Source organism: Lissotriton helveticus, chromosome 7, assembly GCF_964261635.1.
Source record: "Lissotriton helveticus chromosome 7, aLisHel1.1, whole genome shotgun sequence".
Lineage (NCBI taxonomy): Eukaryota > Metazoa > Chordata > Amphibia > Caudata > Salamandridae > Lissotriton > Lissotriton helveticus.
In genome coordinates, this window is record NC_136068.1 from 1,469,636,854 (window position 1) to 1,469,663,680 (window position 26,827).

At 43.6% G+C, this 26,827-nt stretch overlaps 2 protein-coding genes across 4 annotated transcripts in view; one reads left to right on the top strand and one right to left on the bottom strand.

Moving 5' to 3' along the window:
- The window catches only part of LOC144770381 (uncharacterized), a 118,571-nt gene that overhangs the window by 63,125 nt on the left and 28,619 nt on the right, over positions 1-26,827 (top strand). The window lies entirely within an intron of this gene.
- ZNF628 (zinc finger protein 628) overlaps positions 18,214-26,827 on the bottom strand; it is a 32,252-nt gene continuing 23,638 nt past the window's right edge. The window contains exon 2 of the mRNA XM_078654850.1: positions 18,214-25,865. Coding sequence (XP_078510976.1) covers positions 22,378-25,865 — 3,488 coding nt within the window. The 3' untranslated portion in view covers positions 18,214-22,377. The remainder of the gene's footprint in view (positions 25,866-26,827) is intronic.

Here is a 26,827-nt window from a genome sequence, read left to right on the forward strand (position 1 = left end):
AATTTTATTTGTGTTCCCCTGGTGAGGGGTCAGCTGTGGAATTTTAATTGCTGGCTGAATTGTTGATGTCCGCATCACATACTGAACTAATTGTCTATGAATTTTTATTAATTGTTTTAGCTGTGTTAAAAGGTTTGGTGCAGACATCCCATCGATGTCTGGATGTGGTGTGTATCCGGCTAGGACCGGCCACGTTGCTCCTGGTCTACCTAAAGGACCGAGCCTGGTGATGTGATTGTTATGTTTTAGGGCGCCATCAAATAAGAGCAAATGCTCTTGAAATTTGAGTGGTACTTCCACCTCCTCGAAAGGAGTGTACTCATTAGGAGGTTCCTCTATTTTGTAATAGTGGAAGTACTTTGTTACAGCATTTGCTGCTGGAAAATGTATCCATGAATAGTATACCTCTGTCTGCCGATATTCGTGTGCCTCAATTACGAATATGACTGTGCCACCTCTAGGTGTCAGTCCATTTTCTATAAGTTTCAGGGTTATAGATCTCCTTTTAATGACCGGGATGAGTATTATATCCCCGTCCGCATCTAGTGCTGCAGCATCAGCCGCTGCGAGTTCAGCTGCTAATCTAACTGCCTCTCTTTCTTCTTCATTGTCTGACATTTTACTGTCCTGAAGGTTATTTCTTTTGTTTGCAGATCAGGTTTCTTATGGAAACAAAGATTAGATGCACAATATTTTGGAACAGTGTATCCTTCAACGTTGACTATACCAAGAACCATACATAGGAGTTCCCTCCTGCGAGGTCTGGCGGATATAACCTTTCACCCACTCCAGACGTCTTTGGAGTATTTGGGAAAAGGGGTCTGAGTGAGAAAGCACGACTGAGTTACTCTAAATGTCTTACGTTAGTTTTATCGCCCTTTCCAAACGCGTTGGGCGCCATGTAGTGTAGTTCCTATCATCCCAATAGGCTCTGCGCATTGGAATAATACCTACAGCAGTAAAGGCCTAGGCCAGACGTTAACTAGGTCTACTACTGTCGATACTAGACTTAAAGTTTTGGGTTTGCCAGCTTAGCTCAGAGTTCACTAGAAACTTTCTCGAATGTTCAGGAAAGAATTAACTCCCCTGATTAGACAAGAAGGGATTTAGTTTCTGACAACCATAGAACATGACAACTTTGCTCTCCCCTAATCAAGAGTATATCTCGAGAGTCGTGTGAACAAAAGGCAATTTATTTTACTCAGTCAGTACGTGCATTCTTAGTCTCATCAGAATGTAGAGAAAAGGAAGAGACGGGCGTGTTCAATAAAAAGGTGTTATTTATTGATCAGTCTCTTTTCTCATACAAGAGAAATGGATCGATATTATTGCAATACTTATAGCTAAGTAAAGTGCATACATTAAAAGCAATAGTATAAAATAATACTGTAAAAACATTGATATGGTTTCTAAGCCATAAGATGTTTTAAATGAATAAAATATATTACATACACATATACATTTGACTAAACGTACTCAACTGGTGTTTCTAGATACGCCTACCCCGTGTACCTGACCTAAGTCTAATACGTGGGCGGGAATAGAAAGTTACAGTTTAAGTTAAGTTTGTTTTTGCCAAGTGAATAACTAAAGAATTCTCTGTGAGGGGTCATTCAGTTCTGTACCTGGAAGTTAGGATGAATGAGGAATGGTATCTCTCTCTCTGGTCTCGATATTCCAGGCTGCCTGCGAGGGCTACCCAGAAACGCCGGTGCTGGATTCTCGGCAGGAGAAAGCAGCGCGTCTCTCAGCGCGTCAGGAAGGCGGGGCTGCTGCCAGCGGGGTCTGCTCTGCTCTTGGCTTCGGCAAGTATGGCTGCTCCGTCTCGTCACCACGCGTGTGTTTGCATAGGGCAAGATCGGTAATATTTATACCTTTAAGGTGCCGAGATTGACGTAAGGATGGACATAGATACGTCAATAAGGATGTCATACGACTTGCTCGTTAGCACATTCTTTTACTGAAGTTCTCGGTGAAATCAAAACAATGGCCGCAGGGTTTTGCCCAGGTTGTCATAGGTTTGATTTGTTATGAGAACTCCGTATGCCTTATCAGGGGCTGGAGGAATATCGCTTGTCTAATTAGATCGCAAGCGTTATGACCTAATCAGATAACACGTTCCTGTGCCGTAGTGTGACTGCGTCAGATAACGGTATCTGCATCATGGGGGTTTTCTGCCTCATGGGCTGACTGCTAGTTAACTTGTTGGTTTGTTTAACTAGAATAGGGTCAGGAATAGGGGGATCGATTCAGAACCTATAGGAATACATGACACATGCATTTAGTAAGACACATTTAATCACTCACTCATAGTCAGTCACGCACCTACTAAATCCTTCATCCAGACACTTATACATCCACTCATTCTTCAATATGTAAAACATATTTAAACTTTACAGAAACACAGTCACTGGATGATGTCATCAGTGATGTCAAATGAGATGTCATCAGTGACGTCATCAGTGATGTCACTGACCAGGTCATGAATGATGTAATATGTGACATCATCAGCAGTGGATTGCGGGTGCGCAAAATATAGTTAGTACAACTAACTATATAGGAGCAATTTCAATGGTTTTTTAATTGCTAATTCCTAACTATATAAGGCCTGAAACCTATGTTTTTTTAAGTGAATATATATATATATATATATATATATATATATATATATATATGTGTGTGTGGGTGGCATGTTTAGCTGCAGATGCACATGCTCTGCATACGCCTGCCATCTAGTGTTGAGCTCGGACGTGTGCAAGTAGTTTTTCTACGAAGTCTTTAGATTAACAAGGTGTGGTGACTATCTATTGCTGGTAATACGCATGGGCATCAGCTCCATTGTTAGATTGTTTTTTCTCTGTCATCAGGTTCTGAGCTCTGAGTCGACGTTGCATGGTGTTGTTTCTGGGGCTCCATCAGCTCCTCAATGCAGGACAATGGTCTTTCCATAATGGGAGGGACTCCTTTCTGGTACTGCCCTAAGTGTTGAGCCAAATACCAGAGAATAGACCTCCATCAGATGTGAGACCTCTGTCTGTCTCCAGGCCCCCAAGAGGCTTCCCGTTTGAAGGCTTACCTTCAAGAACAAATGGACCCTCCAATACCCCCATGCTTGTGACTCTCCGGCCCTTTTTGGGTACCAAAACATAGAAGGCGATCTGAAGCCAGAGACCTACGCAGCGGCAAAGGTCTATACACTGAAGGAGAGTACCGGCTCTGACACCAGAGCTTATGAGTCACTGCCTGTCCAGCGTCCTGTATAGAAATCGGTTGCAGTAAGTACGACTAGCCGCTTCCCAGCTCTCAACACCACTTAGAAGTTGAGCATTGACCACGGGGGGTCGAGCATGGAGCTCACAAGCCATGAAGTTTCTGGTCCACCACTGTCACAAGACCATGATCAGACCACGGTGCCCTCCCTGCACCAAAGTCCTTGAAGAAGCAGCACCTTTCTGCATCGAACACCTCTTTGGATCCAGCGTCAAAAGCACCCTTGAAACCAACCTCAGAGTCGAGACATTCTGAGCCGAAAACCAGCTATGTGCCCGCAGATCAACGTTCATCTTAGGACCTGAAATGACCAGTGTTTGGGGCTGCTTCACCACCACTGAGGAACATGACCATCCCATTCTCCAGCGTCTACAAGAATAGCTCAACACCAGGCAACAGTGCATTTACATCCATCCAGAGACCGGGTGGATCCTAGCACAGCCTCCTACCAAGGCAAAGGACCCTGTTCCTCGCAAGAGAAAACTGACTTTTGGGGAAGCCCTTAAGACACCACAGGGGCCAGTGACCAAGAAGCCTCTCCACCTCGCACTCCCACAGCCAGCAGACCCATCACCTGATTCTCCTCAAGGATCCCCTATTTCTGGTTTTGGTGGAGACTGCCCAAGTCTCCCTATGACATAACCCTGGATACATGTCCGCATGACGACCCATGGGAAGACTCTGATGGCGATCCCCTTGGGAATATCAACTCCGGCCTTTATCCTGCCAAGCCGTCCCGACTGGATGGCACTACTTCATAACATGAGTTCCTGCAGAGGGAAGCCGCCTTCCATTAGGTGGAAATTCATAAGCAACAGGAGGATGATGACTTCCTGATGGAAGCCATCTCCTTCACCCAAAGGTTCATCCATGCTCAAGGGAATGCTCAAGCATGCCCCCAACAGATTAATGAGGTGGTAAAGGCTTTAGTGATCACCCCTAGGGTTGATATGAAATACAAACTATTCCCTTCTGGCCCTCATTATGTTAGGGGCTGACTACCTTGTTGTCAAAGCTGCCCGAAAGCATTACAAAGCAACCAAAAGAGCCAATACTGAGACTACTGTTTTTCTCAAGATAACCTGCGCACCTGAAATTAAACTGGATGCGGGAATGCCACAGTTCATAGAATCAATCTTTTTTATTTATAAGGTAATTTTTGAAAGAATGTGTTGGTTCATAATTTACCAGCAATTCAACATGACATAGAAAACAAACAATACCAAAAACATTATTCATAAAAATGACATTTGTTTAAAACAAACATTAATGACAACAATTAGTGAGAATACATACTATCATGACCAGTAATTCAACATTCATACTCTGAAATCACTCTCTCATACACAACAACAAACATTCACACTTCTATATACAACTGTAATGTCATAAACTGATTTGTATGAATACAAAGAAAATTACGGGAACACCATAGACAAATGTTCTAAAAAAAACAATCTGTTTTCTTTCAACAGTTTATATTAAATAACTTGTGGCTTTTTGAGTCTTATGGAGTCGTAGAATGGTCTACGCGTTTCGAACCCTTAATATTTATAGGGTTCTCGTCAGGACCTCATAGCTGAAAGAGATAAGGAAACTGAATCAAAAGCTGGTGGGGGAAAATTAATGGAGACCACACCTCCGCTGCCTATGAGCACCCTCACTGCCTACCTTGTATGAGAGCTCATGCTGAAAGTGTGAAACCCGAACGTTGGACCACTGGAAAAAAACAACGAACATAATCAGATTGACCGCCTTTAGCATGCTTTAAAAACTATTTGGCAAACAGCTTGGATGTCATGGTAAAACTAAAAAGGACTTACAGTGACAACTGTGGGGTGATGGACTTGATTCTGTGGAAACATGAAGGCCAGGGTCAGTGGGCGGCTAGCTTGGTTTTGAGCAGTGCCTTAAAGGTGCTTGTGACATCTCACTTACTTAAAGGAGGTGTTTGTTTTCCCAACTGTGGATAGGCTAGGTCGGGATCCGCTTCGATCGACCTCAGACCTGGGGGTGAAAAAAATGAAAAACGGGCGGTCCTTAATGAGCCACGTTGTTGTGAAAGTGGAGTTTGTTATGTTGGCGCATGATTCCTAATGTCACATACCTTAAAAAATCCGTCTGTCCTATGCACTGAAGTCGGCAGCCCCCGATCAATGTGTGCAGTTGCTTCTGGAAAAGCCGATGATTTTTGAGATATCCGCTGGCTCTGCGGCGGAAGTCTGGGTAATGCGGTGAAAGAATTCTGGGTATTGTAGTTTCATTTTGTTGAAAAACCTTTTTTCGAGGAAATGGAAAAATTTGTATCTGTGTTGAGGTTTCTCTTAATAAATGCATGCCAGCGCCCAATGCACGGGTGATGCCCCCAGCCTGATAGGAAAAATTAAAAGATAGGCACAGCAGGGAAACATGTCACTGCCCAGTCTGCTATGCATTGCCGTATTGCAAAATCCATAGGTTTACTCTCAGTAGGATAGGACACACTGGGATAAAATGAAGGAGTTGCTTCAACATCTCCCGGACCAATACAGGAAAAGAGAGCAGGAGCTTGAGCAGAGGGTAAAATGATATCCAAAACCAATATTCGGTGTGCCATCTACGTGGCAGAGACAGTCGTTCAGGGCATTAACTCTAGTGTCCTCCTTCGCTGACACACCTGGATGTGTGTTTCTGGCTTTAAGCCAGAGGTGCAGCAGCATCTTGTCAACTTGCCCTTTGATGAGGAGCACATACTTGGCCGCAAGTTGACCAGATGGGAAAAGATAACAAGCATTAGAAATGCAACAGTTCTAGACTTTTTTTTAAAAGTTAGAGCTATTGGAGTTTTAAATAACAATGTCTTTTACCCTTGTGTTAGGGAGTGGATGTAGTGGTTTGAGTGGAATTATGTGGGTTGGAACTGTTAGTTGTGTGGAGTGGATTTGTGTAGTGTAAATATGTGGTAAGGTGTGCAGTGGAATTATGTGCATATTAACTGATGTAGAGCGCAGTGGTGTAGAGTATAGTGGCATAGAGTGGCACTGCTTATATTGCAGTGGAATAGAATGCAGCGAGTAGCACAGATTGTAAAAGAGTGGCTTAGAGTGGTGTAGTATAGAGTGTAGTGGCGTACAGTAGATTGTTTTAGAGTAGAGTGAAGTGGTATAAACTGCAGTGGGAAAGAATATAGTGGCTGTTCCTAGAATGCAGTGGCATACAGTGCAGTTTTGCAGAGTAGAATAGCATGGAGTGGCATAGAGTGGAGTGGTGCAAAGTGCAGTCGATTGGCCTATCTAGGAGTTATGTAGATTGCAGTGGCAAACAGTGCAGTTGTGTATAGTAGGATAGGGTAGAATGCATTAGGGTAGAGTGGAGCATAGTAGAGACGAGTGGAGTGGTGCAGTTGGAGTACCAGTCTGAATGGCATTGTCATTTACATTGCCAACAGCGTAACCTCTCGCAAATGTAAGACCTATTGTACCCTACTGGACGAGGTCAGCAGACAGCAATTACTACCACACGCACACACCCAGAGCCAGCCACACACACACACACACCCAGAGCCACAGCCACCCACACACCCAGAGCCACACACACACACACACACCCAGAGCCACACACCCACCCACACACCCAGAGCCACAAACACCCACCCACACACCCAGAGCCACACACACCCACACACCCAGACCCACACACACCTAGAGCCACACACACACACACACCCCCCAGAGCCACGCACACACACACAGAGCCACCCACACCCAGAGCTACACACACCCAGAGCTACACACACCCACACACCCAGAGCCACACACACCCACACACCTAGGATGCAATGACAGAAACAGCAACATACAAGACGGGTGGCACACTATGTTAAGGCAGATTTTTATCGTATATGTTTTTAAGCCACGCCCTTAATTACACTGGCCACACCCCTTGTAGAGACCCTCCAGTTTTTCGTCCCAGTTAAAGCCCTGCTGCTCCCTACGTGTTCCTCCATACACGGCGAACCCTCCCCATGGCCCACACATCTCCCCATATCTCAGCAGTGATCTTTGGTGCCCTTCACCCCTCCTCCTTGTGCTCCTCGCGCCGCGCTGGCAAAGAAACGTCTCCTCATATTTGTTGCTATAGTTCGGTGCCTTTTAAAGGCTGAGGTGTCGACGGGCACCCCTGGCAGTACCAGGCCCCGGCCCTGCTGGCCTTCATGGTGCGCTCCTGCCCGGCTGACTCTGAACAGCACAATAGCCGTTGTATTCTGTACTTTCAAGCTTGTGACTAATAGATTACTGGGCATGTTTACATTATGGAAGTGGTCGGTAAAGTTGTATTTCTGTGTCGGGCCCTCACAAACGATGAAACAGTATGTTTTGTTTATTGTGTAAGCAATGAGATAAATATTCCCGTTCTAGAGCCTCGTGTCCTGCCGAGCACCAGCGGTCATGCATCTGAGCCCTCCCCGGCCTCCAGCCCCATACACACCCACACCCCCAGAGCCACACACACCCAGAGCCACACACACACACACACACACCCCCAGAGCCACACACACCCACACACCCAGAGCCACACACACCCAGAGCCACACACACAGAGCCACACACACACACAGAGCCACACACACCCACACCCAGAGCCACACACACCCACACACCCAGAGCAACACACATCCACACACCTAGGATGCAATGACAGAAACAGCAACATACAAGTCGGGTGGCACACTATGTTAAGGCAGATTTTTATCGTATATGTTTTTAAGCCACACCCTTAATTACACTGGCCACGCCCCTTGTAGAGACCCTCCAGTTTTTCGTCCCAGTTAAAGCCCTGCTGCTCCGTACGTGTTCCTCCATACACGGCGAACCCTCCCCATGGCCCACACATCTCCCCATATCTCAGCAGTGATCTTCGGTGCCCTTCACCCCTCCTCCTTGTGCTCCTCGCGCCGCGCTGGCAAAGAAATGTCTCATCATATTTGTTGCTATAGTTCGGTGCCTTTTAAAGGCTGAGGTGTCGACGGGCATCCCTGGCAGTACCAGGCCCCGGCCCCGGCCCTGCTGGCCTTCATGGTGCGCTCCTGCCCGGCTGACTCTGAACAGCTCCTTAATGAAAAAAAACAGTAGCAGTGACAGTACGCAGCTAGTACGAGTGTCGTTGTAATACCTTTTAAAGTCACAATAGCCGTTATATTCTGTACTTTCAAGCTCGTGACTAATAGATTACTGGGCATGTTTACATTATGGAAGTGGTCGGTAAAGTTGTATTTCTGTGTCGGGCCCCCACAAATGATGAAACAGTATGTTTTGTTTATTGTGTAAGCAACGAGATAAATATTCCCGTTCTAGAGCCTCGTGCCCCGCCGAGCACCAGCGGTCATGCATCTGAGCCCTCCCCGGCCTCCAGCCCCATACGGCTGGACTGAGGAAGGGGGTGTTTTCCACTTCCATTGAAGCCCAATCTGCGCAGCACAAAACCCTCTGCCGAGATCGGACCTGAAGTAAATAAACATAAAACGTCGGTGTTCAGCAGGAGGAAGACAAGGTCCTGGATCGGTATCCAGTATTGTAAACTATTAAAACATTTTCCGGCCCCCTCCCCCGATGAGCCAGAAACCAGCAAAGTTACTGTGTGATGCACTCGGTGCTGCAGAGTTGACATGTATCCATCCCCCGCACCCGCGAAAAAGAATAAATCAGGATGGAAATTGTGTCCCAGAGCACCGATCACGCCTCCATTCATCGGCTAACCCCAGCCGGATCTAATTCTCCCTGTAGCCTGCATCTGCTTCCAGCTCTCCATACCACCAGCCTCCGCCCCCTGTTACTCTCTTTCCAGCCCCTGTATCACTCGAATGCCCTACACCGCTCTCCATTCACTCCTCGCCATCCTTGCCTTTATCACGACCGCCCTCCCTTTCTCTCGATATCCCCTCCACCCTGCCTGTCCACTGTGTCACCCCCACCAAGAGCCACAAGTTGTCTCCGACCCCCCCGGGCTATGACAGCCGAGTCTGTACCTGAGCAGTGGGCGGGAGGGAGGAGGCACAGACAGTGGGCGGGCAGGAGGGAGAAGGCACGGACAGTGGGCGGGCGGGAGGGAGAAGGCACGGACAACGGGAGGGAGGGCGGGGGATAAACAAGACGAGGTAGGCTCGGATGAACTTAAGAGTTCATAGATAGGTTGGACATTACGAACACGGACAGCGGGACAGCGGGAGGGAGGAGGCACGGACAGTGGGCGGGCGGGCGGGAGGGAGAACTTCGAGAAGGCATGGACAACGGGACGGCGAGAGGGAGGGTGTGGGGGCGGTACTTTTATAAAAGACACGGAAACGCCCCCGAATTGCGTCGTGACGGGGGAAACAGTGATGGACAACCATGTCTTCCAATGGCTAGCCTCCATTTATGGAGCTAGCCAATGGAAGAGCAGGCGGGACAAAGCCCCCGTACTGTTCTAACATTAGATTTCGCCTGCGCAAACGCTGCTGCGCAGCAGATCGCCAGGCGAAACCTAAAAAGGAGGAATGGTCCAAGCAGATTTATTTAATTAAGACACTGCCCGCTTTGCGGGCGTCCATGCAGTGGGGAAAGGAGGGGGGAAATGGAGCATATTTAAACTTTCATCGCTACACTCCGCAAGTTGCGCATACTAGCGAGGCTGCTATTTTTACTGCTTAAATAAAAGTAAATACATTGTTAAACAAAGTCATGCGGTGAGCTGCAATTAAAACAAGAAATACAAATGCAAAGCCTGTTAGGAAGCGTCACCATTACTTAAGCTAGCGTCCCATAAGGGCTGTGTACATCAAGTAAATAGTTCTCGGAATTGCTATTAAAAGCTCCCAGGTTGGACACATGTAAAACGGCGAGTCCTTAAGGGAGGTAACAACAGAGTAAGGTACTAAGGAGGGACAAATAAGTCTTAACAAATCAGAAGCCAACATTTACAAAGGACTTCACCATCAATATTATCTAATTTGCAGACCCTTCAGATCTAACCCTTCCTAGAGGCCATGCTCAACTGTGTTACAGTGAAAGCATACCCCACTCCTGCAAGGATCCAAGCTTTCCAAATGCTGCTTCCTTTCAGCCAGGTAACTGTCAGAAAGTGATGCTAGCCTCCTGCATTGCTATAGTCCACCATGCCAGGTTGACCTTGCATTTGTTGCTGGAGTGCCTAGCAGCACAGGGGTCCCAGGCAATGGATCGTAGGAAGGATATTGTGTTGATCTGGGGAAGCACACACTGCTCTCTGCAGTGGTGGAATGCCACAATTCTAATGCAAGGATGGCCCTTTCTGGACCCAGTGTAAACAATGGCCATCACAACAGAAGCTTCCTTCACTGGTTACAATCAACAATTTAATTTTTTAATGCAGCCCGTTTTCTAACTGAGTTGCAAAAATAAAATGTTTTCTTTTCATTTTTAGGTCGAGCCTGGGAAGCATGCTTTGCTGCGAAGCATGCAGTATTGGAGTGTGGCTTTGAAGCCCCCACCCAGATTTTTTATTGGCTTGTGTCATTATCCATTTTAAACTGTGGCTTTTGATTGGTTAATATGCTTAGTATTCCCTCCTTAGTACTGCCTTGTCTCCTTTTGTAACCTCCCATGAGGACTGGCCCTCTTACGTGTCTTACTTGGAATGTTTTAATTACTGTCTGTGAGACCTATTTGCTTAATGACTTTTGCTCCTATTGCACCCACAACATGCTCTCTCCTAAACCTACAAACTCTTGTTTTGTTTAAGCAGCGCAGCCACTCTTTATGTTATTTTGTGGTTTTTTTTTTTAAAACCGTGTCATATTCGAGAATGGCACTGCGCATTTCCTCGGCTCACCGAAATCAGTTAAAGCCCACTTAGCAATGGCGCCCGGCCCCTCTGGGTGCCGTGCTTTAAGTACCAGCACAGCGCACAATTTCATAGTAACATCATGGGCGCTGCGTTAAATATTTTAGCGCTGCACCCGTTTGTGTGATTGTGTTTTTTTTTATTGAGCAAATCTACAGGGGCAAAAAAGCTTCTTAAACCGCCGCAGCAGAGGATGTTTAAACCAGTTCGCTGCAAGACTACTCTGCTTTAATAATAATACTACAACAAGAATTTGCAATACCTTGGGTCTCGCATTTGTGAGAGTTTAAGCTATTAGTATTGTGAATCACAATGCATTTTATTTATATTTAAAACCGAAAAACATAAATAAAAGACATTGTCATTTACAATGCCAATAGCTCAAACTCGCGTAAATGCAAGACCTGTTGCATTGCAAATGCTTATTTAAGAGTTGGCAGTGGTCCGCCAGAATACTGCCTGCTCTGAAAAACAAGCATTGGAAATGCAATAGGTCTCGGATTTATTTGAGTTCGAGCTAATGGCAGTGTAAATGGCAATGTCTTTTAGCCATGTGTTATGGAGTGTATGCATGTGGTGTGTAATAGAATTATGTGGTTTGGATTGGAATTGTTCACCCTGCACACTCACACACTGTTCACCCTGCGCGCTCACACACTGCTCACCCTGCGCACTCACTACTCTGCACTCACTACTCACTACTCTGCACTCACTACTCACTAATCTGCACTCACTACTCACTAATCTGCACTCACTACTCACTACTCTGCACTCACTACTCTGCACTCACTACTCTGCACTCACTACTCTGCACTCACTACTCTGCACTCACTACTCTGCACTCACTACTCACCCTGCGCACTCACTACTCTGCACTCACTACGCTGCACTCACTACTCACTACTCTGCACTCACTACTCTGCACTCACTACTCTGCACTTACTCACTACTCTGCACTCACTACTCTGCATTAACTACTCTGCATTAACTACTCACTACTCACTACTCTGCACTCACTACTCACTACTCTGCACTCACTACTCTGCACTCACTACTCACTACTCTGCACTCACTACTCACTACTCTGCCCTCACTACTCTGCCCTCACTACTCACTACTCTGCACTCACTACTCGGCCCTCACTACTCACTACTCTGCACTCACTAATAGAAAAATGCTATGCTCAGGCCGCGCAGTTTACAGCATAATTGTGGATTTACATCATTTACCACACAGTTTGCAGATTTCCCCCTCAAAAAATGTGGTACCAGTTCATATGGTAGAAAATAATGCTGTTGGATGGAGAATGTGCCACAAATTTCTTTCCACATAACTTGAATAATCTTACTGCGAGATTGTTTGATACGAGCTGTGTAGACTATACCTTTCCGTGACATAATAGTGGATGGCTATTGTTAATGTAACTGTTGTTGCTGCCTTTTAACGAACTCAATAAAAAAAAATCTGTGTAAAAAAAATTGAATATTCTTGCCTCATAACACTAATATTTCTGACAATGGTAAGACTGCCGAGTTGGTTGATTGCAGTCATTAAGATAGTGAAATCTTTATTTCACAGGGAACCATGAAATATTTCTCATACTTCACGGTGCCTTGTGAAATATCAGTTTTGATACCACTCTATTTGTGCACTAAAAGCACAAACCGGTAAAAGATGTATAGGGTCAGTCTGCTCTCTTGCACTGTGAAATAACAGCATTTTGCCGAAGCTGATGGTCCAATACTTTACATTGCCGATGCTTTTTTTCCCCCAATGTTTTGCCCTTTGTTTACTTTTTTGGTCATCCTTGTGTTTTTAGACGTCTTCAGGTTGCATTAATTCACAGCCAATAGTACTTTTGTTTGCACCAATAAAAATTATATTTTACTGTGATGTGCTAAAAAAACACATTCCTGCACCTATTCTGAGTGTACCTGCCTTAGGAAACACCCGTTATAAGATTAGATGTGGTCTTTTATTTAAATGTGTTTATTGGAAGAATGTAACTTGCACTTTTAAACAGCGACATATTTTCATCTTTTTCTTTTGATGAATATGCCTGTAATAAAGAAAAAAATGAATCCTCACACTACCTTGCCAAGACCAGCCCTACTGACTCTTGCAAACATTTTTTTAGAAATCAATCACCTGGTATTCTTTAAAAAAAAAAAAAAAAATTTTAACGGACACACGTGTATTGAGAAGAAGAATTTAGCACGTGTGTACTTCACCAGACACGCACCTAGTGTATCGATGTAGAGAAGTAATTAGACGCCCATAGTAAAACAAAAGCGAACGATCTTTCCCCATGTGTTTCTAGAGCTTAGATGTTCCGGTTTGCTCCAGTGAATCACACACAGAGTTGTTTCCCTAAGTCTCGGGGCAGTCTTAAGATCACTGAATGAAAGGGAAGATTAAAATGCCCGGCATTCTTTGCTCATTTGTGCCTCCCGGTTTTACAACTTGCCTCGTGACTGCAATTATCGGTGGTCCAAGCAATCAAAAAATGTAGCTTAAAAAACAAGCATCTGCCTTCAATTACCAGCATCTCTGACAGCTTGAGAATTTATGGCATTCTCGTGGACGGGGAGACAGCATGCGCGCACTTACAGCTCAAGAAAACTACAGAGTTGTGAATGCGCGAACGGACCCGGACATCTGGTAATTGGGAATTTACGACATTCTCATGCGCGTGCTAGAACAGAATATGCAGGAACTAGAGAGAGCAACATTCCTAGGGCCTATTGCGTGAAGCCTTACAAAAACACAGCCGTGAAAGGACCAATTGCCATGCAGATGGCACAGAACACCACGAAAAATTCTCGCGCACTGAGGAATTTTTACTTCACTATTCTGAGCCCCTTAACAATACGGCTCGGAGCTCCGCCCCACTGCTGACGCAGTGGTGACGTAGGCTGAGCCCTAAAAATTTGTACTACCATTCATAAATGGGATGGGGACCCTTGAGGACGCCTTCCCATTTCCGAAGGGTTACCACCAACTTGAAGTAGGTGGTAAAATGTGAACATTTTGCGACCACATTCCGGTCGCAAAACATTCCTGCATACCGCTGTGATTCGGTATTAGGAAGGGACACCCTAAACACGCCCCTTTCTAACACCGAATCACAAACCCTATTTGCGGTTTGGTAATAGGATACCGAATCAAAAATAGGGTATTGTAATCAGAAAATGCTTTTTTTCTGGTTGCAAACAGCCAGATTCTGTGAATGTGGCGGTTTGCGAGCAGAATATTTTTCCATACATCTGGCCCTAGATTTCCTAGTTTATGAAACTTAACTCCTAACGCTTCCCCATCCTTTCTTTGAGACTGGAATATCCAGCTTGAACCTTCTCTGAAAAAGATTGTACTACCCATATAATGTGGAGGAAGGACATTCTGGCCATGGGCAAGTGGAGGCTCAGGATATCTAAGGGAAGACAAACAGCAGGTATATTTCTTGTCCCAGGAATATCAGTAATAGAAAAAAATAATATTTATTGAAAAAGCATGCCAAAAAAAGCCTGTCGACTGTTCCTTTTCTGCATATTCCAAAGACATTGTAAATTTTGGTGAGCTGTTCGCATCTCAAAGGGGTCTTGAGCTCCCATCAAGGACTGCACCAATAGCTCTCTCTGAGGCATCTGTCTCAACAAAAAAAATCAACAAGAAAATGGCCATGGCATTACTCAAGCCAAAAGGCATCACTTAATATTCAAAGTGGCCCGAAGAGGTCCTGAAAGTTGTTTTCCATTCATCCCCTTTGTTTATACAAAGATAAAATGCTCCCCGTAGATCAGACACCCTCTCCTAGACTCCAAAGCATCCTTAATCAAAAGGGGCTATCGAGCCATGATAGTAATTTTGTTCAATCACCTATAATGTATGCAAGGCCTACATTTTTTAGATTTATCAGGCACAAAAACAATGAAACACGGGGGAGATGATGATCATGTTATAAAGCACTTGTGTAGAATTTCTTGCAGATATTGTGTAAGAATTTCCTTTTCTGATTCGGAGGGGGAATCGATTCTTCCAACCTGAAGAGTAGCTCCTGGTTTAACAGAAATAGCACAATCAAATCCCACTGGGGCGGCAAGCATAATTCCTTTAGATTCTCGAAGAGATGAGCATATTGATTATACTAGATAGGAATTCATAGGAGAGAATTTATCATTCTAGAATCAAGGTATTATTCAGGCTCAAATTCCGTAGAAGCCCAATAGCCCTCAATAGGATAACAATGTCTATGATATAACTGGGAAGACAAATACATTGGTTTAGTTTCCCGGTTTATGTAAGGATAGTGGTTTATGAAGTAAAAATATCAAAATACACTTTTTTTGGTGAGAACTAAAAGTAAGTTTTTAAGGTATTATCATTTCTTTCTCTAGTCCAGAGACCAGAGGTATTCTTTCCATCTGAACAAGCTCAGGAGATTCTATTGTGATTTGTGAAATACATTTTTTCTTTGCCTATTTCTCATCCAAATACAATCCACTAGCTCCACAATGCAGAAGGACTGAGACCTTAATCAAACTACTTTCTGGCTACCCAACCTGGACAGGCAGAATAACTCTTGACGAAAGAAAACTGATGTACTTCTGTTCAAGTCTCCTCTCACAAAGACAAAACCTAGCCTGTCTCAAGGGTCATTTGAAGATAAATTGGTCCAGTTCACATCACATATACAGAAGAACCACAATACAAGCTAAGACCTTTTCGACAATGACCTGATCGCTCCATCTCTGAAAGAGAGCCATTGGTAGTGCAAATCTGCTTACACTGTTCACTTGAAGATGTAGGCAATAATTCGGAAGAAACTTCCATTTTAGGATATGTTTGTCAAAAGCCTCCTTTTGCAGGTGCAACTTGAATTTTCTGTCTCTCAGATCTTTGCTCTCGCAGACAATGCTTAATTAGTAGGGCTTGATCTAGAAGTTCAAAGAAGGTCACCGCTCAGGAAGAGTGAATTAACTCCTATTTAATCTGATCTCTCAGACCTCTGTGAAATTAAGTCAGCAAAATCTGCTCTACTTGGGTAGTTTCAGCGGTTAACTGTCAAAAACAACAAATAATACAGATGAAGACATCCTGCCCGCCTTGACGAATGTCACATAGAACCTGTTCAGCTGAAAATTCAAAGTCAGGTCTTTCGAACACTTGCTTAAAGACAGTTAAAAGGGTGGCTTCATTTGAAAGACTGGGATCTTCAGCAGTTACAAATAGGAACTTATAAGTTATCTCCCTTTAGCCCAATCCATCGAAAATTGGGCTTGACGAAAAACAAAAAGTCAAGAAATTCTTTCAGTTTATTTGAGTCACAGGAAAAACGATGAATGGTGGAAGAAACTACTGGAACATCAGAAGTTCTGGAATTAGAAGCTTGCCTCAAAGCCTGGTTTTCATCACAGTATTTTTGTAATTCCGGTCTACTGCAGGTCCCTTGGGGCTAAAGCTTGATCTATATCAGAACTGGGTGATAGGCATTGCAAACTGTCACGGTCTTAGAGCCTGGTTTGGTTTCCTACACTTCTTCTCTGCATCAACGTCCTAGCCTTCACAGATTTAGTATGCCAGAGATAAAGTTGATGCATTTCAGTAGCCACGTCCCTGACACAAAAAAGCACCAGCAAGAAAGTGCCTTCAAGGATGGAGCTCCAAGGATGGAAAAGGATAATGGGCAGAAATCTCCAAGAACAATCTACAAATGCTCTGAAAAACTGAGATGACCTGACCCCAGAAGACTTCAAGCGGCAATCCGGACATAAACTTTATTGATTGAAGCTGGAGTGGCCATCTTGAAAAATTATACAGAAAAGGCTAGGATGGTCCTCTAACTACTAAAGTGCAACGGGATAATGGAAAGAAAAACAGGGAAAGATTGAGGAAGAAATCCAGGCGTGAGGAACCTCCCGAACAACCACGTGATTCATTGTAGGACAAAAAGTAGCAATAGCCACTTAATAGGTCAGGAAACAGGAAATCATGTTGTCTCCACATTGATTAGGGAAAAACTTTCTGTAACTTGCATCTTAGGTTGGGACAGATATTACCTTTTCCAATGCCCTCACCAAGGATCCCTGGGAAGGAGAAGGCCTAGTAAGTCAATGGTGTTGTATGCATTGTCTGCAAAAGGGCTCCCACAGAGAAGAATGCCACAATGAAGGGCCAACCCAGTGGGTTAGTCACCGCCAGGTAAATTATTCATGGAAACACGGTGACCCACTGTGCGGAGAAATAAAGGTGTCTCTGCCTAAGGCACACTCTGGGAGAAACTGGGAATTGCCGGCAGAAGCATGACTGTTGTGGGGAGAGCTGATAGTTGTTTTTTTTTTGGTCCAATAGGTCTTAGAAGTTAACAAGATCATGGAGTGCAGGACAATATGAACTAGGTTCTTGGTCACGAACAAGGGAACAGCTTTCCTCCAAGAGGACTGAGTCACTGGGTCCTGAAGATTTACACATGGTTTGATAGGGGGGAAAAGACTGACTATTTAAAAAAAAAAACTTGAACATGGGTCATCTTCAACACTCCATTTTAAGCTTTATAGACATTTAAAATGCAAGTAAAAAGGTGTTACATTTTTCAAGAGTTTTACTTAACAGTATGCGGTGTGGCTCTCCTAAAAAGATATTGATGACATACAATGCAAGGAAATAATTAAATTGAAAACCACAGACTATAATTTTTGACAAGTGAGTAGGCAAGTGAGTAGAAGCCATTTTCTTGTTCCACGCCACTTTGAAATTGTTTTTGTAAACCTTACTGTTGATTGAAAAATAGAATGAAATCGCGGATTAAGGAATTTTCTAAATAAATATAATGACGTTGGAATTCTCAGTTTAAATTATACAATGCGAAAGATCACTCCGATACAGCATTTTGTATTCCAAAGATGTGGAAGAGTAATTTACACACATTTCACATTAAAGGGTCTTTATTTAAGCAAGTTATGTTTAGATCTGCCACTAACGTCATCTCGGGTTTTTTATTACTCATCTGCTACAATAAACAGTTTTTGTTAAATAAGTATGATGACAAGTATAGAAATTATAAACTAAAATAGGATTACCAAGGCAAAATACTGGTAGAAATGTAAGTGCTTTGCATTCAGTACCATACATATTTATTTTAACTTTAGCACAGTGTACAAGAGATAAGAAATTGTAGTTTTTTGGAAATCCTTAACTCAAATCAGCAGTGCTACTCAAAAACGTAAGATCTTATTCATGGCTCCACCTATCTTTGCATTTAGCATAGTTTTTTTGCCAACATACATCATAAATGTTTACATAAACATTTTTTTAAACAAATTTAGGAAGAGCATCTTTTATTTAATTAAGTCCTCAATTGTAAACATCACTTTTCTGAGGTAATTATTTAGGTGTACCGTGTGTATTTCCGATGAAAGCATCAAACAGCCGGGGGCGAAATGGTCATATACCTGGTGTAGTATGTCAACTGATTAAATGGCAAGCTTCTAACTCCTGGAAATGCAAACTGTTTCCCTATCAATGGGGCATAATCTTGAGTGCCAAAGCTATTGCATGCTCAGTCTACTTTCTTACAAGCCACTTAGTTTTCGACAGATGCTTTTAGTCAGTGTGTGTTTTAACAAGAAGTAACTATTAGATTGTTATGATAAGTCATCTTTCCACAGTTCATAGTTTTTAGTAGTCATTGGTTGGCTCTGCAAACTCTAACTATAATGGGTAGCAATGACTGTCACTGGAGATCTTGACTTCATCTTTGCAATAGTCCATATTTACACAAATGTCAACGGACTAGTGCCTGATTACACTAGTTGTGCCAAAGAATGGCTATTCTTCACTCATTCAAAGAAAAGAGTACATTTCAATTACCACTTCTACCAGTCCTAAACAGTTCATTGCAATAAATGAGCCATAGAAATGTCTTGAGTATATATATTTTAAAGCAGGAGGTCACAAATAAAATAGCTGTCCAATAGGTCCATGCCTTAAGCCAATCTGCTTGCTGGGAATTGTACGTTCATACTGAAATTGGGGAAAACAAAACTAAGTCTTTTAGAGTTTAAAGTGCTGCAAGCTCAGAAATACACGAGGGCATTTCTGCAGGTGCCCACATGACATTGTGATCAGCTATTTCAGCTTTAGTACTTTCCATGAACCATCTATTTTATGTGCCTCAGTAACGGGCAAACCAAATCAAATGTTACTCTGTTGCTTGGAGAAATATGATGGGAACCCTATTGGCGTGCAGTGAATGAAGAGACAAATATTTATCCTTGTTGCACAAAGATAGATTAAATGAGCAACTGGGAACCGGCTTGTGGCTTAAGAACCTTGGTTAAGCCCTGTGCAACAGGGATACCAAAAGTGAACCTTATAGCTCCCAATTGAAATTATACTGCCTCTGGGAGCACAGCAGATATAAAAGGTGTGAAACTGGTGTATGTCAAAGGTGCAGGACAGAAAACATTGACATTTAAAAACCTCCCAATAGATAATGTCACTCATGCTGTCGACCTGTGTACCTTATACCTGATTAAACTGGTCCAAATGAAGTTGACTTTATGAATATTCAATTTTTCGAATCTATAAGGAGACTACCTGAAGAATTACGAATGTACAACCAATGGTGATGGTTTTTGTGGGAAATAGATTGGGATGGGTATGCACAGTGATCAAGAGGAAGACTGTGTAAAAGTGAACATAAGAAGTTTTCTTATCTGGGGAGTTCTGAAGGACATTCCTGGATCTTTATAGAAACATGTGTAAGAAACATTGGTGTGCAGGGATTAGCAGCTCTACAGATACCTGTTTGAAAACACAAGAAAAAGTGCCCATTATCACATTACTGAAAGTACAGCCAGGGGCTGTTGCATAACAATAAATAGAAATACTCTGACTGACAGATCCTTACCGCTTTATCACAAAAAAAGAAAAATAATACTTTTATAAATGCTGAATTTCACTATCCTGCTGAGCAGTGTCTTTGTGACAAAGGTTGCAAAACTGCTGGTTAATCAGAATGGTTTTGAATTCCTTTAAAATGTCACTTTTAAAGCAGCTCCAGCAGACATTACAACTTCCTACATTTGATGTAGGCAGAACTATCTATGACCCACTCCGAGAAGCTCTGCAGGATACCGAGAAGCTCTGCAGGATACCGGCTTGTATCACAAAAAGCATATCACATATATTTTATACTACTGTACAAACTGGCGCGTGAAACTCACACATTCAGTCTGAAATGTACAGCTAAAAAAGTAGAATCCTGCTTCATATATTGATATGTCTGTGGTGTGCTAGGGTTAACTAGAATCATTTCAAACACTATCTGGCACAAAAGACTAGTCATTTGATTTTACAAATAAATCATTAGGACAAACAAAATTAAAACTAGTATTATGATTGTTACAACGGAGGATAGAGTTGGTGGATTGCAAAGTGATGACTGATTCTGTTCCTGTATACAAATAACAGATACTTCATTTATAGTTTATGTATCAATTTGGTTAGTTTATTACTGCAAGGGACAAACAGGTGCCCACACTGAACTCTGAGGTCTGTGCTGTTTCTATCATCCAAGTGCATAGAGAAGAGAAAACTAACGGTTCATTGTTAGTCTCTTTTCCAATATAAACACAATAAATGTGTATTAATACTTCTTGTCATGTCATTACAAAAGCAGTTGAGATCCCAAGACAGGCCACCATAAAGAGCCTGACAGACTTTAATGTCTGTAGAAATTGAGTTTCAGGCAAGAATATAATTTAATGTGTGCAACAGAGAAACACGCAAATGCATTTGAAACCACAAAAATGAAAACCTATGCAGTCTCTCACTTGGTGTAGTGGCCTGGCCAGCTGAGCCTCACATATGATTTCCCGAGTCGCATTCAACACATAGCAGCATTTTAGACAAACATGCACGGGCCAAAGAGACATAGGATAATTAACACCTATAATTGCAACTTTACAGTATTATCATGTGGACAAATGCTAATGTTTTTGGTGGCATATACTCTCTAGCCACATCTTGAAGTGAAGTCGGTCTTCCAGTACACAGAAAATGTGTCTCAGACAGAAACAAACTGCAAGGGAAAAGAAAGGTGACAGGAAGCCTGGGGTGGAGGTAAGCTTTTTTTAGTTATGCAAGACAGTCAACTTTACTCGACAAAATCATTATTACAACAGGGGGAGGAGGCAATAGTTTAGAGACTTTATCTCATACATCCAAAACATTGATGTGAACAATAGCAAATGAAATACTAAGTCAAAGTGCTGCTTGATGTTGCTAGTGGAATATCTTTCTCGTCAGATAACCAGCTTCTCATTGAAAAAAGCCCCAGATGCCAGCCCCCCCCCCCCTCCATAGCTGTGTAGTGTGGGTTCTACATTTGAGCATTATGCAGGTGGTGTATGATTTCAACAATGTAAATCTAGGTGCAGTTTTACTCTTAAGCATGCATTGTGAATTGCATATAAGGGCAAAAGGTGTAGCATAAGACATGTTGAATAGATTATGCCTACCTTGCACCCTAACATGCTTGGTGCAAAGAACAGGGTTTGCAGCACACCAACATTAGGTTCTCCCTCCGCATCAGAAAGCAAAAAGATTACAAATGTGATCAGAAAGCAAGAATTGCAGCAAAAAATCAATGCAGGTTCAGTTGCTGTAGTGGGAGCCTAGTTTAGACCATGTGCCTATCATGTTCTGCCATCCTTTCTCTCGTATTTAAGTATATATACTGGTGCACTTGTGGAAATCTAAGGTTCAGCGGAGTCCCTCTTTCTGAAAAAGCTGCTACGGTACATAATGAACAGCGCTTTGTAAAATGTGTGTCAATATCGATCAAGAGAAGGCAAGTCGTGCACAAGTGCCAGCTCAAGCATCTGCTCTGAGAGGGGACCTGCTTGGTGATGCTGGTCGATAAACACAGCACAAACTTCGTGGTAGACACCCTGTGCAGTTGCGACCCAGTTAAAGAATTTTCCAACAGCTTTCACTGTGCAGTAGTTGTGGTGTGAATGTTTCCATACAAAACCACAAACTGAAAAACATTCTTGCTGTGGATCATCCCCCGGTTTGGGTAAGATCTCTTTTGTAGAGTGATTAGCAGTAGGTTGTACAGTCTTTGGTTGGGAGATGCTGACTGCCTTAGGCGTTTGCCCTCTCGTCCACAGTGATTCTCCGATTGTTCCAGCCTGATCAGATAGGAGATGCCACCTTGTGGGAAAGTGAGAACAAAACATTCCTGTTTCCACCAAATGGGTAAATGTTTTAGAATGTGTGAACCAACTGAACATTAGGAACTGTCTGTACAATTTGGAAAGACTGCAGGCCTTGCGGTTGTTGCTGTACAGGAGTCTGAACTAGCTGCAACGTGTGCTGGTTCAGAAGACTGCTAGAATGTTGAAGATTCAAGTCCTGTGGGTTTTTCAAGGTCTGCACACCAGAGTGACTTGGAAGTGTCCGCAACTGGAGATTTTGCCCAGGATTCTGCAATATCTGCAGCGTATTCATATTTTGACTGTTTTGTAAAAGGTGCAGGTTCTGCGTGTTGTGCACAAATTGTAGGTTTGGAGTGTTCTGCAATACATGTATGTTCTGGGAATTCTGAGTGTTTGACATCAACTGCATGTTCTGAGAATTCTGTGTCAAATGCAGGCCCTGGAAGCTCTGTAAACATTGAACGTTTTCTACCATCTGTACATCCTGTCCACCCTGCAACCCTTGTATGCTATCCACAATCTCTACGGTCTGTTCTCCTTGCCTAGTGCGGATAATTAGCATCTTTTGGCCTCCGTGTATGGATGTGGGAAGTTCCTGTGCATTTGGTTCCTGTACAGTCTGAATACTGTCTACCTCCTGCATGCACAGGCGTGTCTGATCCCCGTCTTCATTCTGCAGCACAATTACGTTTTGCACACCTTCTTCTGTTTGCAAAGTCTCAAAGTGTACATCCTGCACCTCCTCCACTGTTTCTATGTTCTCTAGGTCTTCCCCAGTGCTCAGTAGCTCATCCCCGGGAGAATTGTGCACGACAATTAGATTTTGGCTCTCCTGCAAACTCTGTGAACCTGGTGAGTTTTCAAGACCCTGGATGTGAATATTGGGGAGATCTTCAGAATCAGACATACTTTCCATTTGCATGTTGGACATCTCCGAATGGAGCTGTGAATTTTGCACATCCTGGGAGGGCGTTAATGTTTGGAGCTGAAGGGCTGACATTTCTTGTGAGCTGCCCACTGGATGTAGTTGAAGTGTTGGTATTTGTTGGGGGTTGGACATGGATTTGATTTGAAAACTTGTTACTTCATTACAGATAGGTACTGTTTGCATCTGTAAGCTGGGTAGCTTTTGTGCAGAAGAAAAGCTTTGTATTTGTAAAGAAGGCATCTCACTAGACGTATGCTCAGGCATGTTCTGCAACACAATTACATTTTGCCCTGTCTGGTGACCTGCAACCTGGGAACTACTTTGAATGGTTTGATATTGCACATTCTGGCAAGTTTGCAAACTAGGCACTGCCTGTCCTGGATTTGGCACAAGAAAGTAGTTCTGGCTGCATGCTGTATTTTTCGGCAAAATCTGCTTCTTCGGCTTGCCCCGTCTGCGTGTAGGCTTTCTTTGTTGTTGTTCAATCTGGGGAAAGTTGTTTTTCACCAGTACGTAGTTTGCATTATTTTGCATAATGGGCATTGTCTTTGGTGCAGATATTATCTGGGGACTTTGCAGCAGGATTAGCTTTGGGGAATTCTGCTGAATACTAGGAATCAGCTGCAGTCCCTGAGCAGTTTGCACCAAGAGGTATGTCTGCGAATTTGGTGTGCTAGGTGGGTTGTTAACCTCCAAGGCTGCTTGCAGGTGTGGTACTACTTGGACCCCCTGGGTGTTCGGCACAATTTGAATGTTCTGTGTTAATTGATTTTGTTGTGTTGCCTCGTTGTTGCTAGCTCTGTTTGAGTCCAATGCATGGGTTCGCAGGTGCCGCTGGAGGTAAGATGACATGACAAAGCCCTTACTGCAGACTGTGCATTTGAATGGACGCTCAGTGGAGTGTGTACGCTGGTGCAGCTGTAGGTTTGATGAGTGAGTGAAGGTCTTCTCACACACCTCACACTTGTAGGGCCGTTCCCCAGTATGTGTTCTTTCATGCTGTCGCAAGTTGGATGTCTGGGTGAAGGTCTTACCACATATCATGCAGGCAAAGGGACGCTCACCAGTGTGAAGTTGGCGGTGACGTCTCAAACATGATGTATTCTTAAAAGTCTTTCCACATTCACTACAGCTGTAGGGACGCTCTCCAGTGTGTAGTCGCAGATGGTACTGGTAGTGTGATGACCACTTAAATGTCAGACCACACTCTGCACACTTGAACGCCCTCACACCAGTGTGCACTCTCTGGTGAATAGACAGCAAGGAAGAACGTTTAAAAGCTTTACCACACTCTGAACACTTGTATGGTCTTTCTCCAGTGTGGTCTCTCATATGGTAACGGAGTCCTGAAGAACCCTTAAAAGCTTTGCCGCATTCTGTGCATTTAAAGGTTCGGTCAACAGTTTCGGTGGGTGCAGCAGGGGTAGTAGGTGCCTGCACCAACTCTGAAGACTGTGGGCAAGTGACTTCTGCCTCAGTCTGGATAAGTTGTTGTTCCTCTGTGTGTGTCCTTTGATGCAGAAGAAGGTTGGCGAGTTGCACAAATGTCTTTTCACAGATGGAGCATTTAAAGGGCCTTTCATTTGAATGGCAATGTTGATGTCGTGAGAGCCCTCCAGCATGTTTTAATTCTTTGCCACACGTTGCACAGATTGATAGCTCCTCCTCTAGCACTACGTGACTCTGTTGGTGGCTCAGCAACAAGTCCTCATTTCGGAAGGTCAGTTCACACTCACCACACTTAAATAGCATCTCAACAGTTTCCAAGGCATCTGTTGTGGTCAAGTACACCTCGGCTGGAGTGCAGGCAATATCAGACTCTGCTTGCACAAAGGCCTGCTCAATGGCATGTGACTGAAGATGCTTTTGAAGGAATGCATCTGAAATAAAGATCTTGCCACACAAGTTACATTTGTGTGGGCAGACCCCAGCATGCGTACGCTGGTGAAGCAACACATTGGATGAGTGCGTGAATGACTTTCCACACTTCTCACACTTGTATGGGCGCTCACCAGTGTGGATGCGCTGATGTTGCCTTAGGTTCGTTGACTGGGTGAAGGCTTTCCCGCACACAGTGCAGACATATGGCCTTTCCCCAGTGTGGATGTTCCGGTGGCGCCGCAGGCTGGATGAGTTCTTAAAGGCCTTTTCGCAGTAGCTGCATTTGTAAGGTCTTTCCCCTGTATGCTGCCGCACATGGTACTGATAATGAGAAGACCACTTGAATGTCATGCTACAGATGGTGCACTTAAAGGAGCGCACACCAGTATGCACACTCTGGTGGATCTGCAATAGTGAGGAGCGTTTGAAGGCTTTGCCACAGTCCGCACATTTGTATGGTCGCTCCCCAGTGTGGCTCCTCTGGTGGTACAGCAGGGCTGAGGAACCTTTGAAGGCCTTGGGGCACTCTGAACACTTGTATGGCCGCTCACCGGTGTGAGTCCTTTGGTGATGGATGAGTCTAGAAGACCACTTGAACACTTTTCCACACTCCCGACATTCATATTGATGGTCACTGACATCAGCTTGCTGCGGAAGTTGCAGCGTAGGTGTTTGTATTTCAGACATTTCCATCTGCTGTCCCCCAAGCATCTCTACAGGACCTGGACCTGGAAGAAACATGAGTCAGGTTTTTTTTTTAAGCACCCTCTAGATATTTCTATAAACAACACATGTAGTAGTGGCCCAGAAACCTACTTTAAAGTTACTTTCATCAGTAATAGGACTATACTTGGCATATGCATTTACTTTTCTCTAGGTTTTGTCCAACAGCATGACTTTTCAGAAGTGGTTGGCAGGGACGTGATATTCGCATTTACTTTAACATATCACGAGCAACAAAAATGTCAGGGTTATTTGACAACATAATTAACAACTAGCAAAAAGCATGACTTAACGCAAGGATTTAGATACAAGTGTATAATAAAAAGTGACCAGACGTTACGGATTTCCCGGTTTTCAGAAGTCTGTCCCAGTGTCCCAACGCTTTCCTTAATTTGAAATAAATGTCCTGTTTTTGGGACAAAGGTCAAGTCGCCATATAAGACAACTGTATACCAATGTCAAGTAAAGTAATTTAAATGTTTCTTTCAGGTAGAGGAGGTGAGTTTCGGTTGCACGCATGATCCAGCAGTGTGAAAGACAGAGTTGGGGAGGAGCGCAGGGAGACTCAGTATAGAGGTCCTGCCCTATCTAATGCTAAATAAGCATAGCTTTTAAATCTGTAGGCTACGTAAAAATCGGAAAAGGCCAGACATAGAACTAAGGCTAAAGTCTTTAGTCCTACTTTGATGTCTGGCCTGTTCCGTTTTTTTGCTTCTTCAAAAGTTGGTAACCCTAGTATAAATTGTGAGCCACATAGTAACAAAAGGAGAAAAAAAAAACAACAACATGAAAGTCACGTGAAAACGAGACATTTATTGTCCGCCAAACAAAATCCTCAAAACTGTGCCTGCTCCTTTAAGGGTGAGACACGCCTACCTCCCCTTTAATTGTTCCCGCCCTTTAGTAGCCGAACACTACTCAACAGCACTGATAAAAGCCTCTCACCGGAGTTGGGGTACCGGTCCAG